This window comes from Solanum stenotomum, unplaced genomic scaffold (genome assembly GCF_019186545.1).
Source record: "Solanum stenotomum isolate F172 unplaced genomic scaffold, ASM1918654v1 scaffold23267, whole genome shotgun sequence".
Lineage (NCBI taxonomy): Eukaryota > Viridiplantae > Streptophyta > Magnoliopsida > Solanales > Solanaceae > Solanum > Solanum stenotomum.
Genome location: NW_026027418.1, coordinates 179,036 through 198,792, shown reverse-complemented (window position 1 = coordinate 198,792; position 19,757 = coordinate 179,036). Strand labels below are relative to the sequence as shown.

The 19,757-nt window shown below is 30.9% G+C and overlaps 1 protein-coding gene and 1 pseudogene across 1 annotated transcript; one reads left to right on the top strand and one right to left on the bottom strand.

Moving 5' to 3' along the window:
- The window catches only part of LOC125851184 (sesquiterpene synthase 14-like), a 22,557-nt pseudogene extending 3,520 nt beyond the window's left edge, over positions 1–19,037 (bottom strand).
- On the top strand, positions 8,186–9,671 carry LOC125851197 (UDP-glycosyltransferase 75C1-like). The gene has a single exon (XM_049530975.1). It carries the CDS (start codon positions 8,221–8,223, stop codon positions 9,619–9,621), a length of 1,401 nt encoding a protein of 466 aa, XP_049386932.1. The 5' UTR covers positions 8,186–8,220; the 3' UTR covers positions 9,622–9,671.
- Positions 19,038–19,757: the final 720 nt, after the last annotated feature.

The window sequence follows — 19,757 nt, the reverse complement described above, 5'->3', positions numbered from 1 at the left end:
AATAATTAAACAATACGATAACTAAAGCACATAAAATAACGGGAGGTATTAGAAATCGTAGGACGAGAAATTATGAAATTAATGCTAGCTACTAGCTACTACTGATCATGATATGAACAAAGAAACAAATACGATATATCAAATTTATCACCAAGTCTATCTCACAGAAAAACGAAACATACTGTGAGTTGAGGAGTGTAGGAAAGGAAATAATCTCCCCAAACACTTGAATGATAATTTGCCAATGGACGTGTGATAGTAGTATCAACCATTGCTTATTTTTTTCTTTCTCTCTCTAAAATGCTTTAATTATTACAATTTGAGATATGCTGCTATATTTGGTGAGGTATTTTATAGGGATTTGGCTCAACATCATTATCGTTCTCTTTATTTTTTTAATTATCAATGGACGTGTGATAGTAGGATCAACTAGGGGTGTGCATTCGGTTTTTCGGTTTGGTTTTGTATTATTCGATTTGAATTTTTTTGGTTTTTGATTTTGTAAAAATGTAATCCAATCCAATTCAAAATCAATTTGGTTTGGTTGGTTTTCCTCTATTCGGTTCGGCTTTTTTCGGTTTGGTTATTCGATTATGTCAATAATTAATAACATAACCAAAGTAATAATATTTAATTTCTTAAATATACTTTCTAATATAAATCATAAGTAAAACTTAAAGCATAATACTTATAAGTATTATAGATGTAATTCAAACATAAAATAAAAAGGTAATCATCATGAAAGACAATAACCAAAAAGGGACAAAAGTGGTTAACTCCAACTTAATTCTAAACCTATATATATATAATTCAGTTGTTTTCGGTTTTTATTTTTTAAAATCCGAAATCAAACCAAAAAACCAAACAAAGTAATTTATTAATCCAAAACCAATCCGAAAAACCAAAAAACTAATGCAAATAAAAATTAAGTTTGATTTAGTTTGGTTATTCGGTTTAATTCGAATAATGCACGCCCCTGGGATCAACCATTGCTTATAATTGATTCTTAATTTTTTTTTCTTTCTCTCTCTCTATAATGCTTTAATTATTACAATTTGAGATATGTTTCTATATTTGATGAGGTATTTTTTAGGGATTTGGCTCAACATCATTATCGTTCTCTTTATTTTTTTTATGTTTTTATTTGGATGGAGGCATGTTATAAATTCAAATCAATAATTGAGATTTATTTTAATAAAATAAAGGAGTTTAACTTGTATCCATTGTCGGTGTATACTTTTTTTACACTGACACATACTTTTACGATAAGTTTCTTTTTCTTCATTTTTTCAAGTATTTATTTAGATAAGATACACATGTTATAGATTTAAATCAAGGATTGAAATTTAATAAAGAGTTTAACTTGTATCCACCGTTGGTGTATACTTTTTTTACACTGACACGTACTTTTAAGGCAAGTTTTTTTTTTTTATTAATATTTTTATTTTATAAAATACTAATATCAAATAGAGTAATATAAGGTAATTAGGATTCTAATTTTATTTTACCCATTAGTTTAGTATTCTCTTTCCTTGCTAAACGAAATTACCATGCTTGTTTTACCCGTGTATTTTTACAGAATTTCCTTTAACCAATAGCAGTGAAGCAAGTTATAAGCATCCACCATTAAAACAGTTTAAAGAGAAACTATTATCAACAGAATTCATGATAATTATTTATTCGTTATTTATATCTATTTCAAATTTACAAAATACGTGTAATCAGGTTCATTGCCGTTATTTAACATTTTGTTCGTCTCTTCACCAATTATCAAGATTCCTCTGTTTTCTTTCTTAATGGAGTTTGGTGGATTTTTTTTTTTTTTTTGCCCTTCTCTTTTGGAATTCTTCCGTGTCACAAATATATGTACAATGAACACTATTCAACTTATGAATGCATAATTTTCATTGTTTATTATATTTAATATACTACAATTTGAAAAATACTTGAACTTAATAGCATTGTTTCTAAAAATTGTTCTTAAAGAACTCCTCCTCTTGATTAATCTAATATCTCCTCTTGAACTTCAGTTTCTATTTTTTAACATATTAGACCACCCATTCAAGTTTAACGCTTTAGAATATTTAGTGGGAAGGTTCACAATAATTAAATTTGTATATCTTAATGATTCTCATAGTGGTAACTGGCAACATACACAATAATTGTAGTGAATATAAAATTNTTAGTGATAAGGTTCACAATAATTACATTTGTATATCTTAATGATTCTCACAGTGGTAACTGCCAACATACACAATAATTGTAGTGAATATAAAATTGTATGGCATTTATTGTTAGGTTTTGCCCTGATTTTCTTTCCTTATTTGAAGTTTATTTTTTCCTAAAAGAAAAAAGACAAAACATTACCATAAATGTTTTTACTTTTCCGGAAAAGAAAATATAATATTCTTTCATATTTGGTTTATTCTTTTCTTAGAGGAAAAAATTGGAGATCTATAAATTGAAGATTCCTATTCTCATAGCATAACACAATAGTATCCACAATGTAGACATTTAGAGAGTTTTGTTTATGGGGAGATTTTCTCTCTACAGTTTGTATGATTTTTTATTAGTTTTTAATTATGTAGGCCAATTGGTCATATCATATAATAATATATTTCTTTTAGTTTAATTTTATGTGTCGTCTGATTTGTGATTTGCAAATTATAAGTTTCCGCATAACGCCCTAATCACCTTCAGAACCCAACCTTACATTGAACCTTATATAAAAGAGGAGTTATTGGGGTCCAAGAAGTTGTTGTTGCTAAGGCTGTTGCTGGTTCACTGCTAAGAGAAGCCACGCTACTCTACATTAGGCTCGTTAACAATGTGAGATTATTCTAGAGTTTAACTTTAATGATACATAAAGCCACATAGGATCTGAGGCTTGGGCAACATAATTATCAACAAAAGGGAGAACTGCTTGTTATAAAAACTTGTATCATATTTTGCTAAAATGAACCTAAACACTGTACTTGTTTTTTTCAAATAAATAAATCACATTCACAAATTCTCCCTCCATGCCAAAAACCACAAGAGATCCATAAACTTAACTGAATTCCCAAGATTAGTTCTATGTCTACAAAGAGTGTACAATAATACAACAAATTATCTCTTATGAATTCTGTTGATAATAGTTTCTCTTTAAGCTGTTTTAATGGTGGATGCTTATAATTTGCTTCACTGCTATTAAAGAAGAGAAGCAACAGTACGGTTAAAGGAAATTCTGTAAAAGTATATGGGTAAAACAAACATGGTACTTTCGTTTAGTAAGGAAAGAGAATTCTAAACTAATGGGTAAAATAGAATTAGAATCCTAATACCTTATATTACTATATTTGATATTTATATTTTATAAAACAAAAATATTAATAATAAAAAAGAAACTTACCTTAAAAGTATGTGTTAGTGTAAAAAAAAATATACACCAACGATGAATACAAGTTAAACTCTTTATTAAATCTCAATCCTTGATTTAAATCTATAACATGTGTATCTTATCCAAATAAATACTTGAAAAAAATGAAGAAGAAGAAAATGGAAAGGAGAAAAATCCTTTTTGGATTCTTGGGATTATGAAGGGTCAAGTCATAAATACCCTAATAGTTATCCAAATGACTATCAGACTTTTGTGGTCTTTCCGTCTCAAGTTATATGTAGTGAATTTTTAAAAGTAGTCGTTTATTTTAGAAGTTTAAATAAAATTAATTATTTTCTCTCTCATTTTATCCTTAGTAATATTTTTGAAATTTACAAATATCTAAATTATGGAGAGATGATGCATACTTTAAATCTCATTAGTGAAAATTTAACATTGAATCTGCCTGTGAATTGCTACGGTGTGATCTCATAAAATTAGAGTTTCGTGTCAAACATAAAAATTGAATTTATAGGATCATATAATTACAATCATAGAAATGTGGTACAAACCTTTTATCCAAACATCTTGACTTTCTTATGTGAAGCATTGGACATGAATCATGAATATTGAGTATATTATTGAATGACTCTCGTGAATGAGTATATTAATATTGAATAACATGACTCATGAATGAATATATTATTGAAGGAAAAAGGCATAAATTCTCTTATGAACTTGTATCGAAAATTCAGTCATATATTTAAATTATTATTACGATTTATCACATATCTTTACTATTTAAAAGTTAATTTAATATTATCCTGAGACATGTAACATTACTCTCACAGTATGTGGTGTATTACACTCGCCGTCATATCATCACTATCGTTGTGTGATAAATTATAATTTTTATATCTTTGGTGTTTTCTTTTCTTTATTAATTAACTCTATTTTTATTAACTACATTTTACCGGAGGGAGGTTTTCCGATGTTGTTTCGTTGTCTCACACTTTGAGGTTTGTGATGAAAAATAAAGAATTGTGATGAAAAATAAAGAATGAACAAGAAGAGGAAAATGGATGAGGTGTGAAGAAGAAGAAACGTGGGGGTGGGGTGTAAGGAGGATTTTGATTTTTTTTAACTTTAATTTTCATCTGACGCACTTGTTTTTATTTTCTTGTCACGTCAATTGTAGTAAAAATATATAACAAATCACCATAATAATTTAAGTATGTAACTGAATTTTTGAGCCAAAATAGCATGCGTCTTTCCCCATTATTGAATGAAACGACTAATGAATGAATATATTATTGAATGGCATGATTCATGAATGAGTATATTATTGAATGGCATGACTTATGATTGAGTATATTATTGACTCTAATGTGTTCATAGGCCGGCAAGTATCTAAATGTCAAATCTGCTCACATAATAGACCAACCAATAATAGAGGCATAGGCGTGTTCAAAATGAGTGAAGCAATTCAACAAAAACCCTACAAATTTCCACAAATAACAGTACACCTCATAATTTTCCTAATATGCAACTATCTTACATTTAATATATGTATCTAAAACAAAATTTAACCCTATATATACAGTGTAATTTATCAATAAATAGGGCTATGTATGTACACAACACCCTTTCAGGTAATTGATACAAATATTAATAGAAAGAAGCACCCTACTTAAAGCAGTGATCTGGATGTAGGCATCAACACGATTATCCTGATCATATATTGACACGTTCATGTCTTTAAAGAATTTTATCGAATCTGTATACTCATTCCCTTGGAAAATATCTAGTATAGTGATGTATATTTTTATATTATTACATAAGGTCTCTGCTCTGATACCAAGTTAAATTAGGTCTTAGACTTAACTCACACCCCAAAATCTAGCTCAAATGGAGGAGAATTGTCCAAGTCTTATAATGAGTCCACCCATCTCATTAACCATCAATGTGGGATTTTTGTCATTCGTTAACACTGATACATCCCTATCATTTGCAAGGTATCGAACAACCAAGTAATGTATCTGAGAGTAATGAAAAATCCGAGATCTTTATAATTGAAAAAACTTTTGAGATAAGATGTAATTAGCCCCAAATATATGGGGTTCATATATATATATATACTAGTAAAGAAAGCCCGGGCACTGCCCGAGCCCAACATTAATAAAGTTATATTGTTACTCTCTCCGTCCCATAATAGATGAGAATCTTACTAAAAAAATGTTTTTCATATTATTTGAGCACTTATTAAATTAGGATAGAATTAATTAATTCTTTTCCATTTTACCCCTACAATTAATATGACCATTCCTATATTGTATGTGTATTTTTGGTAACTCATTTCAATGTGCATTGATATAAACAAAGGGCAAAATGGTGAAGTCTTCCAATGTATTAATGATTTCTTAATCACCGTGTAAAGTTGGAAGTGCCCATCTAATATGGGACGGAGAGAGTATAGTTTATGTCTTGTTATAAAATTAGTAGAGATTGTTATAATATATTTTGCTCATAAGTGAGCTAAAATAAAAACTTATTTGCCATTTGTCTTTTCAATTTCAATTTCAAATAGCAAATAAATGTAGCGATAAGATTGAGGGTAGAAATGAAACATATCTTTCTACATTTAAGTAAAAATAAACAGAGTAGAAGTAACATTAGGGTTATCGATAGGACGATTCATTCGGTTATTTTTTAAAAAAATATATCATTCAATTTTTCGGCTATTTTATAATGTATAACCAAAATTAAAATTTTAAAATCATCCCAATCCTAATTTATGTGACACAAGCAGTACAAAAATTAGTCTTTTTTTTGTTGTCTTGTAGATATTTTAAGTTATTATTTATTGTAAATTATAGTACTTTTTATTAAAGTTTTTAATAACATATGTTACTTTTTATGTTTGAGAGTTAAAAAAACTTTTTTTTATATGTCTTTTAATTTTATTTATATGTGTTTTGTCCTTTTCCATTTTCAAAAACTAATACTCTCTCCATTTCATTTTATATGTCATTTGTTTTTATAAATATATTGGTTATTCACTCTTCTTATATAGTAATATTATGAAATTTGAGAAGTTATTGAAATTTTTATATGATTCTAAAAATATTTTAAATTGTTAGCTATTGTGATTTGTAGTACCTTTTTTTTTACAGAATTTTGAAAATAATATTTATTACTCTCTTTGTTCTAATTTACGCGGCACATGCAAAATTTCAAATATTAACCATTTTTTATATGTCTCTTTACTATATTAAGTTGTTAATTATTGTATTTTATAGTACATTTGGAACTTAATTTTTAAAGAATATATGTTATTTTCCATGTCCCAATTTATGTGGCATTAATTGATAGATTTGTTGGAGTCGAGAGAATTTTTTTGTTAATTATTGTAATTTATAGTTTCTTTTTTGTCAATTTGAAACAATATATGTTCTTAATTGATAGATTTTTTGGAGCCGACAATTTTTTTTGTTAATTATTGTAATTTATAGTTTCTTTTTCGTCAATTTCAAACAATATATGTTTATCATATAATCCATTTTATGTGGTACCAATAGAATTTAGAGAGTCAATTAAATATGTTAAATAACTTTTAAATATTTAAGCTATTAATTATTGTAATGTATAGTATTACTTATATTATTTTTGAATATAAATGTTACCTTTTTTATCCTAATTTATATGGCATTGATAGAATTGAAAGTGTCAAATAATTGTTAATTATTGTAATATGATATGTAGTACTTTTTATGTAGTTTTTACTATTTTTAAGCATACTAAGTATAGTATTACTTATATTATTTTTAAATATATTAAATCTACTACTTATATATATATTTTTTAGTAGATAAGTGTGAATGTGAGGGTATTTTTAAATACCCAAAGTACCCTCACTTTCACACTTATCTACTACTTATATTATACATTATATTATATATATATATATATATATATATGGCTCCTTTTATTGGGTGTCACGTGTCAAAAGAAGAGTGAATTTTATTCACTCTTCTTATATAGTAAAAAATATATATATGGCTTCTTTTATTGGGTGCCACGTGTCAAAAGAAGAGTGAATTTTATTCAATCTTCTTATATAGTAATATCATGATCCAAATTTGAATCCAAGAGCCAAAAGTTAGGGCCACGTGAAGACCAAGAAGAGGGCCGAAATTTCAGTCCAAAGTGTGTTGAATTCTCAACCAACAAGGGCTGAAAATCATAGCACTATATATAAGCCCAAATATGAGATGAAGTCACATGGGTTTTTGGTGCAAATTTGCCAATTTTCCTCTTATTGTTGTTAAGCTAATTTTAGGAAGAAGTTTGTTATTATTTTTAAATGTTCTCCTAGTTTAATAGTTTTATAGATAGGAATAATGATTGTATACAATAATCTATCCCTTTTAAACGCATTTGTAAAATTATACAAAATATATTGTTATCTTTCACTATTCGTGTCTAAATATTAATTGATAGTGGGTACTTCCCCTCTCCCTCTTTTGCTATTTTTTTTTTAATTTTAAATTCGAAACATTGAGCATAATCTATACAACTTTTTCATGGCTATCATTGTCTAAAAGGATATAAAATGTTTTTAACATATTTCTTGGTAACTTCTTGTTGTTTAATTCTACAAGAATTCTTGTCCTATATGAATTATTGGCTACATTTCTTTGAAATAATCGATGAATTAATTTTATTATATAATGCATTTTGTCACCACAAACGTCATCAATGGTCACATTTCAATAATTTTCTCTTATATAAGCTCTCATTAGTTAAAACCTTACGTTCTACCATATATTAATTAATAAAATTCTATCTTACACAAAAGAATTATGGAAAACTTGAAGAATGATTGTCATGTTCTTCTTGTAACATTTCCAGGTCAAGGTCATATTAATCCATCTCTTCAATTTGCCAAAAAATTAGTTAATTTAGGAATACAAGTCACTTTTTCGACTAGCCTAACAGCTTTTAATCGTATTTCCAAGCTTCCAAATATCGAAGGATTAAGCTTTACTCCTTTTTCTGATGGTTATGATGGAAAATTTAAAGGATCACTAGATGAGTTCGAGTCATTTTATTCTTCCCTAGTGAGTCATGGTTCTAAATTCGTAACTCAAATCATAGAATCTAGGGCGGCTGAGGGCCGCACTTTCAAACGTGTCATTTACACAACCCTTATGGCATGGGTTGGTATAGTGGCTAAGGGCATTAATGTCCCATCTACATTTTTTTGGATTCAACCCGCCACGGTCTTGGACATTTATTATTATTGCTTCACTGACTATGCTGATTGTTTTAAGAATTGTTCTGAAGATCAAGTTGTAGATCTTCCAGGATTACCTCAACTAAGTCCATGTGATTTTCCCTCGTTTGTGTTCACCGATGTGAATTCTAAGTATGGTTGGGGAGTTAAGTCTATCATAGACCAAATTGAGTTATTGAATAGTGAAGAAAATCCAAGAGTACTTGTGAACACTTTTGATGATTTGGAATTTGATGCTTTGAGGGCATTGAGGAATTTAACTATGGTTGGAATTGGTCCTTCAATTCCTTCAGCTTTTCTTGATGGAAATGATCCTTTAGATAAGTCATTCGGAGCTGATTTAAGATGGAGTTCGGAAAATTACATGGATTGGTTGGATACAATGACTAAAGAATCTGTTATTTACATAGCATTTGGTAGTTACACTGAGACATCAAGTCAATTGATGGAGGAGATAGGTCAAGGATTGATAAAATGTGGAAGACCATTTTTGTGGGTGATTAGGGAAGAAAAAGAAGGGGGACATCCAGAGGAAAAAATGACTTGTAAAGAGGAACTAGAAAAACAAGGGAAAATCGTGCGTTGGTGCTCGCAAGTGGAAGTGTTACAACACCCGTCTTTAGGTTGTTTTTTGACTCACTGTGGATGGAATTCGACTTTAGAGAGCCTATCTTTTGGCATGCCGATCGTGGCGTGTCCGTTGTGGACCGATCAAGGTTGCAACGCTAAGCTCGTTCAAGATGTTTGGAAGATTGGCGTCAGAGTGAATGCCAGTGAAGAAGGTGTCGTCGAAAGAGATGAGTTCAAGAGGTGTATAGATATCGTGATGGAAGATGGAGAGAAAAGGGAGGAGCTTAAGAAGAATGCCAAGAAATGGAAGGATTTGGCCAAGGAAGCTATGAAGGAAAATGGTTCATCAAATGTAAATCTCAAAGCTTATGTTAATGAGATTTTACTCGGTCATTAAAGACGGTTCGATGCACAAAAGTTTAAAAATTCCCATTCGTGCAAAGTCTGAATCATTATAATAAAAAATAAAAAATACGTATCGTTCTTTTCTTGTAATACCTTAGCCTATATATGTAGCACGTGTTACGTACGCATAATTATTTAAACAATTATGCAAATTAAAGAGTAATTAAGCATCATATTTTGGTTAATGACATTAGTTAAGTTTTAGTTTTTGTTTGTATTTGAATTGTTAGTACTTTGAGAATGATGGACACGTGATAAAGCCCGTAGAAATGGGTTAGGTATAATGCCAGATTCAAGTAATTTTTTATCAAAAAAATAAATAAAATACACAATAATTAATTAATTAGTGACTTAGAATTCTCCTGAAACAAGATAAATGGCTCGAATGGTAAGTATCCTTTACCTCCAATCCTAATATTATGAAGTTCAAGTCACTAAAAAACAAAAAAGGTGAAAACTCCTAAGGAGTAATAAAAAAATATTAAAATTCTTCCGATTCCAATCCATATTACCTGAATTCTTATCTTTTACAAATTGAGGGGCTACCTTTTTTTAATGAAAAAACAATATATAAATTGAATTAGTACAATATGTATGATGTCATCACAAATGTCATCCAAATATTTTTATCTTATATATAAACTCCAAAACCATACAGATATCAAATGCAAAACACTTCATTAGCATCAATAAAAAAAATTCTCTCTTTTCCCTACCAAAAGATGGAAAATCTGAAGAATGAAAAATCTCATGTTCTTATTGTAATATTTTCAGGTCAAGGTCATATTAATTCATCTCTTCAACTATCCAAACGATTAATTAGTTTAGGCAATAAAGTTACTTTATCTACAAGTTTATCAGATTTCAATAAAATAAAAATACTTCCAAATATTGAAGGATTAAGCTTTGCTCCTTTATCTGATGGCTATGATGGCAATTTCAAAGGCTCATTTAATGAGTTTCATTCATATTATTATTCTATAAAGTCTCATGGGTCAGAATTTATTTTCAGTTTAATTAAATCAAATGCAAAAAATTGTACTCCTTTTACACATATTATCTACACTGTTATTATGGAATGGGCTGGTTTAGTAGCAAATAAATTAAATATTCCATCTACATTATTTTGGATCCAATCAACCACATTTTTTGTTATTTATTATTATTATAGATCTACCGATTATTCTAATTATTTCAAGAATTGTGATTCTAAGGATAAAATAATAGAGTTACCAGGATTGCCCCCACTTAGTCCAATTGATCTTCCTTCTTTTGTGTTTGATGATGTGGAGTGTAATAATTGGGCAGTTGAGTCTATTAAAAGGCAAATTGATATATTCAATAGTGAAGAAAATCCAAAAATTCTGGTGAATACTTTTGATGATTTGGAATTTGATGCCTTGAGGATTTTGAAGAATGTGACTATGATTGATATTGGGTCTTCAATTCTATCAATTTTTCTTGATGATAATTCTTTTCGAGATGATATTATTGAGAGTAGTTTAAAGAATTATATGAATTGGTTGGATATAATGACAAAAGGATCAGTTATTTATGTAGCATTTGGTAGTTACACTGAGGCATCAAGTCAATTGATGGAGGAGATTGGTCAAGGGTTGTTGAAATGTGGAAGACCATTTTTGTGGGTGACTAGAGAAGTACAAAATGAGGAAAAGTTGACTTGCAAAGATGAATTGGAAAACCAGGGAAAGTTAGTGAGTTGGTGCTCGCAAGTGGAAGTTTTGAAACACCTTATGTTGGTTGCTTTATGACTCATTGTGGGTGGAATTCCATTCTGGAGAGCATAGCTTCTAGAGTGCCCATCGTGGCATGTCCAATTTGGAACGATCAACTTTGTAACGCGAAGCTTGTTCAAGATGTTTGGAAGAATGGCGTCAGAGTAAATACTGGTGATGGAGGTATTGTTGAAAGAGATGAGTTTGAGAGGTTTATAGAGATCGTGATAGGAAGGGGCGAAGAAGGGGGGAAATTGAGAAAGAATGCCAAGAAATGGAGCGACTTAGCTAAGGAAGCTATGAAGAAAAATGGTTCATCAGTTGTGAATCTCAAGACTTATGCTAATGAATTTTTACTTGATGGTAGTTGGTAAAACAAATAAAATAAATAAAATCAAGTGTTTTATTTTTCTTGTTTATATAATAGAATGGTCTATTTTCATCTAGAGAGTGAATAATGTCATTCAATCGATGGCGTTATTATATTTTATAAGAAAATGGTAATTTTGAAGGTAAAGATTGAGAAGTAAGGGATAACATACTTTATCGTCCGTTTTATTTGTTGTACAAAAATATTTTTATAGTTGAAACATAATTGAAAAATATCCTACTCGTTAGTTAAATTAGCACAAAATTAAGAGCATTTATCTATCCATTGAAGGAGGCGGGAATTAAAAAATTCAAAATTTTAACTTCGCTCACGTGAATAATATGTGTGTTACTGTATGTGTGTTGTTGGTGTAACATTTTTTGGTTTTTACATTGGTTTAATATATTCATCTTTATTCATATGGTCACAACTACTCTTTGTCACTTTAGCAGATTTTCCAATGCCCAAAGTAATACCAATTAACTTGAAAGATGTATTGAAAACACTCTTAAACTATGCGTGAATTANATTTCCCACCGGACACGTCAGCCTAACCCAACCACAACGATAGAGAAGTAGAAATACGAGAATAAAAGATAATAAATAAGCGAAAGACTTTAATTAAGACTCAACACTACCCAGAATTTGGTTGTCACATGTACAAACCTCTAAATACAGAATTCGAATAAAAATATACAAGTCTCAGAGTATAGTTCTCGAATAGAACAAAACTGAAAGTAAAGATAACTCAAGGGCACGTCTGGAATAAACCGTTACCTCTCGAGTATGTCCCGAAGCTCAATCTGCTAAAGAAAATACTAAGCCGAATCTGAGAGAGCTGTCAACCTACATAATTGTGTAGAAGCAAGGGTGAGTACCGAATACCACAGGTACTCGCAAGTAACTCTAAACTAAGCAAAACTAGCAGCTACAAACAACTCCTTTCAATCCCAACCGAACCACCGAAACTTCAATCTAGCAGCAAACCAACCAACCTATACTAAACAGATCATATTCAACAGCCAGAACCAACAATATATCCTTATCAACCTCAGATCAACAAATAAGAGCAAGTAGATCAAATTCCACATAAGAAGGGTAAACCGATACAATATACACATCACAGACAAAGATAAGGCAAATGTGATGCAAAATGCAATAATGATGTCATATAGTCGTGATGCATGTTTGTCCTACGATACACATTTGTTGACGTAATCAGTCCGCGCTGAATACTTAAATCAAAACCCATGGGGGTCACACATGGACCATGTATCACCGCCGGAATCAGATCCCATCGACATCTAAATCGCTAGCCGGAGCTAGTCCATCTCATATATCTCTAGCCGGAGCTAGTCTCAACTGTGTCTCATATCCATCCATCCTCATATCAGTGTCTCAGAACTCATGCAACAGATTTGTTCACACATGTGATGAATAATGAATATGCACATGTCATCAATCGCAATCATATCACGATCCATCATAGTATTACACATCATCTGTCTCAATCACAACCATATCATGACCACATCATAGTATTACACATCACCTGTCTCAATCACAACTATATCACGACCACATCATAGTATTACACATCACATGTCTCAATCACAACCATATCACGACCACATCATCTATCTCAACATCAATGTCTGTATCAATCATAGCCTACTCATGCTCTTCTATCCCCTCAATATCAGTTATCACATGACTTATTCAACAAATTCAAGTCACATATAACACATTTAGCTCGTTTTATTCCCCATCTTTCATTTACAACAGTTTCAATCAACAAATAAAACTCATCCTCAATCCCCATTACTCCCCAACACAATTAGGAAAGTAGTCATGCGTAGTCTAAGAGTTTTACAAAGTTTGGAAGCCACTTGCCTTAAAACGAACTCCAAAAGTTACTTGACTTGAGCCTTTCCTTTTCGAGTATAATCCGGATCATGATAATCTATTCAAACAATTATTCACAATCACAATTCGAGTCCAATGACACCAAAATCAAGAAATTTAGGGAAAAAGGGCAAAACGGTCCAAAAGTCTCACACCGGAAAACGATACCCAAATCTGGAAATTTTTTATGTAAAATGATCCTTAAAGTATTTGGAAGTTAATGGTGAAAACCAATTTGAAAACGGAGTTGAAATCAATTCACAAACTCAATTTGAAGGAAAATTCACGTTCTTGAAGAAGCCTAAAATATTCGGATCCGAAACCCCGACTCAAAAATGAAATATCTCTTGAAAAACATCTTACCCATGCTTAGATAAGTTCAAATATGAAATTTCATCAAAAACGGAGTTAAGATCGACCTTAAATTCTCAATTTATCAAACTCTAATTTTATCGGGAAAGTCCAAATTGTACGCGGTTAATATGATGAAAATAATCGATGAATCAATAATTTTATGTTAAAATCAGTTTACCCATAACATAAGGATAGTAAATATACCTTTTTCATCAAAAAGGGATTCCAAATCGATAAAACTCCAATTTTTCCCAAGAGATTTACGGATAGGGAAAAAAAACAGATAAAGAAATTATGAGAAAATGTCGAATTGAAGATTGAATACTAACCCTCATATTAATTCAAGAAGAAACCCGCAAGAATCACTCCATTCCGATCTCTAGAACTCCTGATATGCTCAAAATACCAAATGAACACAGTTTGAGATTTTTATAACAGTACATGGCTGTTATGCACCAGAAAAACAGCAGTTAATCTCTCACTAAAAAGGCCGTAATTTCCTCATACGATAGTGAAATGACCCAATTCTTTTTTGTAAATGTCTTAAATAATGATACGGACCTGCTCGTTCAATTGGAGCTCAATTTCATGCTCGTTTGCCCAATCAAATATCATTTCTACTCGGTAAACAATTATTTCTTATTTGCGATAAAAGTCCAATCTCGGGTTAGCGAAAATGCACCAAAATTTGCAGATAAGTCCTATAATTCATGCTCAAAATTTCAGAACCTTCGGAATAATTTTTCGACCTTTAAAACTAATAATGAACCCTTTAGTTGCCACAATTTGCTGAAATAGTGTCAAAGCATCCAAGAAGCTTAAAAGCTCACCCAAAACTCATTTGGCACTTCCCGAACACAAACCAAATATGCTACTAGCTTGAAAATGACATTTCGGACTCAATGAAATCGTCGGAATTTGAATTCGAGGTCTCCTTGACCCGGTATCCGATAAGGCGTCAAGAAACTAACTTTAGGCTCAAAAACTCGAAACGCACTCGGGGCCTCTAAAAATTCAACCAAGACTCATTCTAGACTTAGAATCACCCCCTGAATCCAACGGTGCCCTCGGAATTCCATTTCGAGCACTGGAACCTCGTTTGTTGACCAAAGTCAACTCTTGATCAAAATTTCACAATTTTTGCAACTTAGGACCTCAAATCTTCGTTTTAACTCCAAATTCGACTCCGTAAGTTCTCATAGACCTGTTTCGACATTCTAAAACTGCTGGAATCAACGGAAATCCGATTCGAATCTCGAAACTCCAAATGACTCGAAATAGCACTTTTAACCAAACTTTAACTCTTAAAAACTCAACTTTCCAAAAACTCAACTTTTCATCAATTTTTCTTCAAACCAACTTCGAAAATACAACAATTAGGACTCGGGGAAATTATCGGGAGGGGTAAAACGGTCATTTTATGAAAATTTCCAAAAATGACCTTTAGGGTCATTACAGTATGTGTGTTGTTGGTGTAACATTTTTTGGTTTTTACATTGGTTTAATATATTCATCTTTATTCATATGGTTACAACTACTCTTTGTCACTTTAGCAGATTTTCCAATGCCCAAAGTAATACCAATTAACTTGAAAGATGTATTGAAAACACTCTTAAACTAGACGTGAATTATTAGTTTTATCTTTGAACTATTGACAACCTAAAAAATATCTCTTTACTCGACTAACTGAACTTAAATATGCCCCCAATCTTGCATCAGAAGTGAAATACATTCCTAAATTCTCGTCAAGTATAACAATGTTTTCAATACTCCTCTCGACTTTATATCAAGAGTCACAAGCTCCTACAAGAGTGTGAGACCTGTTATGTCATGTGACAGATCGAGAGTGATCAGAGGTGTATCAAAGTTTAGTTAGTCAAGTAGAGGAGTGTTTTTAAGGCTGTCAATAATTTAGGAACAAAATTAATAATTTGCGTCGCATTCAGGGTGTGTTCAATACTTTTTATGTGTTTGATATGATAAAAATAAAAATTGGTGAGCAAAAATATAATTTTTTTGAAAATATATTTTAATTAATAATAATATTAACCGATCGAAAACTGTTTCGACCTAATTATTCTTTAGCAATAGAGAAAATGAGAAATAAATATCATTGAAGCGAATAGTATGAAGTTAATACTATTCTCATTAATTTTTATAAGTTCTGTGTCTTATTTTTTAACTTCTAATATGACAAGGAAAGTACATCAATTGTACACTTCCTTTCACATGCGGGTTTAATTTATGGAGTAGTACATTATTACATTTTGGAAAAATCACGCCCTGTACACATTTAAGAGTCAATTTTATGGATTTTAAACATACTTTTAAAAAATTCTTACTTATAACAGTTTATTTACGAGTTATGACATATCATTTAAAGTTAATTTTATTTAAAAATCAATTTCCATTTATTTAATAAATGATTAATCTATTTATGATATTTTATTATTAATTAATAATATGTAATTAAATTGATTTCTGTTCCTTTTTTAAANAAAAAGGAAATAGGGGTGTCAATTAAATTTGAATTAATTTAAGATAATTATTAATTAGCATGAATTAAGGAATTTAATAACATGAGTCTACACACAAAATCTGTTTTTATAAGTTCAAACTATATAATATGTGAACGTACATTTATATACTTACTTCATGTCCAATTATATCGTCCTTTGATTGATTGATTAGTGATGAAGCTGGAGCGACCAAACACTCATTTATCATCCATTCGAAAGTATCATTGGATATCAATTCCCCCGCAACAATCAAACAAGTAATCAAAGTCATTTGATTGGAAACAGTTATGGTAGCATTTCTCTTATATTCCTCACATTTTGGAATAATGTCATCTTTAAACCATTCTGCTTCCGTAAGATAGCTTTTGATCCACTTATTCGTCTAAAATAAATAAATATATCAAAAGTGTTGTTTGTAAAATAAATTATATCGATTTTTTATTTAACTGATTAATGGAGCCAAGTTATATTCATAGCAAATTTAGCTTACCTCAATTTTTGCATAGTAGACATAGTCTGCTTTACCATCTTTGGTCATTTCTTCTTCCATTTCATCAAAATAATCTAAAAAGACTTGATAAAGAGGTCTCATATAGAACGGTAACGAATCCATAGCACTAATGTCACATCTGTACATACATAAATAACACATATATTTCTTACTCAACGTAATAACGTTGCACATTTAATTAATAATTAAGCTTATATAAGTTTTACCTCTCAACTGCGTCGGTGTAAGGCACAAGTTCGTCATAAATTGCATAAGCATCATATAGATCATCACTAATTGTAATGATAACGACTGATTTTGTTAACGTTCTTCTTGCACGTTTGTATTGTGGCCCAAAATACACCCCTGTTGCCCAAAAATAACATTCCACCAATTTGTCTCTTGCATATGGATATTTGTTTTCAAAATCCAAATCTTTCCACCGCCTATATATTTATTTACATATAATATCTATAATATATTACACGATGTAGATATATACCATATTCATGTGATTAATTAAAGTAGATACATGTATACATACCTTGTAAGTTCACTAAGCTCTCTTTGGTGCATCTTTTGCAAAATGTGGAAATTCAATTTTGCAAATTTCAAAAGCAAATCATCATGTGATTCAATGTTTTCGTAAATACGTATGTATTTATGAGCTACTACTCTTGGTACATTTGTGTGAATGGACTGGATCAAGGCTTCATTAACTTGGGCCTTGAGTGAGTTTTCCAATTTAGGGTCCACTGACTAGAGATGAGTGACAGTAAAACATAAAGCTTTTTCAAGAATTTCTTCTTCGTGTTCTCTTAAATGTGCTGCTTCGTATAAGCTTAATAATCCCAGCACATCGTTAATAAGAGTTTCCTTAAACTTTCCGTCATCATTTGTGAATTTTTTGAACACAACTGATCCATTAACATCATATATAGTTAGATATTAAACTAGTTAAGAAGACGTACAGAACCCAATCATCGTGTGTGTGTTAATAATCCTACCATTTAATTCTTGATGATCAAATATTATATTGCCAATTTTTAGTGAAAATTTTGTAATCATAAATATTAAATTCTGAATTCACTTGGTCAATATTGTACTTTTGACTAGAAAGGGCATAGGGAATAGATACGATACCAGAAGACATGTAATGCCTTTGTCCTCTCAGTAGTCGAAAACGAAGAGCAACAACGTAAAGATTGTTATCATCTTCATTTTTATTCTGTTCAAACTCATAAAAAAATATTCTGAATAGATGTTTTGATCTCGTTATCAAAATGATATGTCACTCCCAATCGTTGGATTGTGTCAATCAAGACAAGTTTTTGTGTACTTTTATCAGGAGTTTCCACTAACATTTGCTTTACTTTTTCTTTCAATTCTTCAAGTTTAAGTTTTTCTTGGCTACTAATTTCCTGCACCAAATGTTAAATGTTATTATTGTTCTACCACCTTTATATAAAATAACATCAAATAGCAAAATAAAATAACATCAAATAGCAAACATGACAACATCACAAAATATTTAAATTGCATTACTTCAAATTGATCTAATTATTCCTTCTGAATTTTATGTTATTTATAATGAAATTAGACAAGAACTCCTTTATTTGGATCTTGATTTTTCTCAAATTGACCTTCATATATTTTGGTTGAGTCTTCTATTTTTACATCCTTTAAACCTTTTGAAATGTAATCTTCCTTGACAAAATTTATTGAAGCTTCAACTTTTAGGATTATTTTTTATTTTTTCTCCATCTTTTATTTTTATTTGTTTGTTGAGATTTCTTTTTCAAATAAGATTTTATAGAGTAGTGCAATGGTGAGAATAATTAATCAATGTATGAAGTAATTGCAATGAATATTAATTACTTATTAACTTTCCTAGGTTGGTCAAATATCATTTTCAAGACTAATTAAATATCAAGGTTATAATAGGAAGAATATTGTAATTTATGCATTGATTTTATGATATCGGAGAACCAGTTTGGATTCATGCCAGGACGTTCGACTACCGAAGCCATCCATCTTATGCGTAGACTGGTAGAAAATTATAGAGAAAGGAAGAGAGACTTACATATGGTGTTCATTGACCTTGAAAAGGCCTATGACAAAGTACCGAGGAATGTCCTCTGGAGGTGCTTGGAGTCTAAAGGAGTCCCAATGATTTATATTAGGGTGATAAAGGACATGTACGGTGGAGCCAAGACTCGGGTTAGAACAGTTGGAGGAGACTCAGAACATTTCCCAGTTAAGATGGGGCTGCACCAGGGATCAGTCCTAAGCCCTTTCCTTTTTGCTTTGGTGATGGATGAGTTGACGCGGTCTATTCAGGAGAAGGTCCCATGGTGTATGCTATTTGCGGATGACATAGTACTGATTGATGAGACACGGGATAGAGTTAATGCGCGGTTGGAGGTGTGGAGACAAACGCTGGAGTCCAAAGGGTTCAGGTTGAGTAGGACCAAAACAGAATATTTGAGGTGCAAATTCAGTGATGTATTGGATGAGACAGATGTGGAACTGAGCCTTGACGCACAGATCATTCCTAAGAAGGAAAGTTTTAAGTATCTTGGGGCTGTAATCCAAAGGAGTGGTGACATCGTCGATGATGTCACACATCGCATTGGGGTTGCTTGGATGAAATGGAGGCTTGCCTCTGGAGTACTGTGTGATAAGAAAATTCCGCCGAACCTTAAAGGTAAGTTCTACAGAGTGGTAGTTAGACCGGCCTTGTTGTATGGAGCG

Excerpts from the sequence above, each read along its gene's own strand:
- LOC125851197 (XM_049530975.1), top strand. The coding sequence starts at position 8,221 with ATGGAAAACTTGAAGAATGATTGTCATGTTCTTCTTGTAACATTTCCA.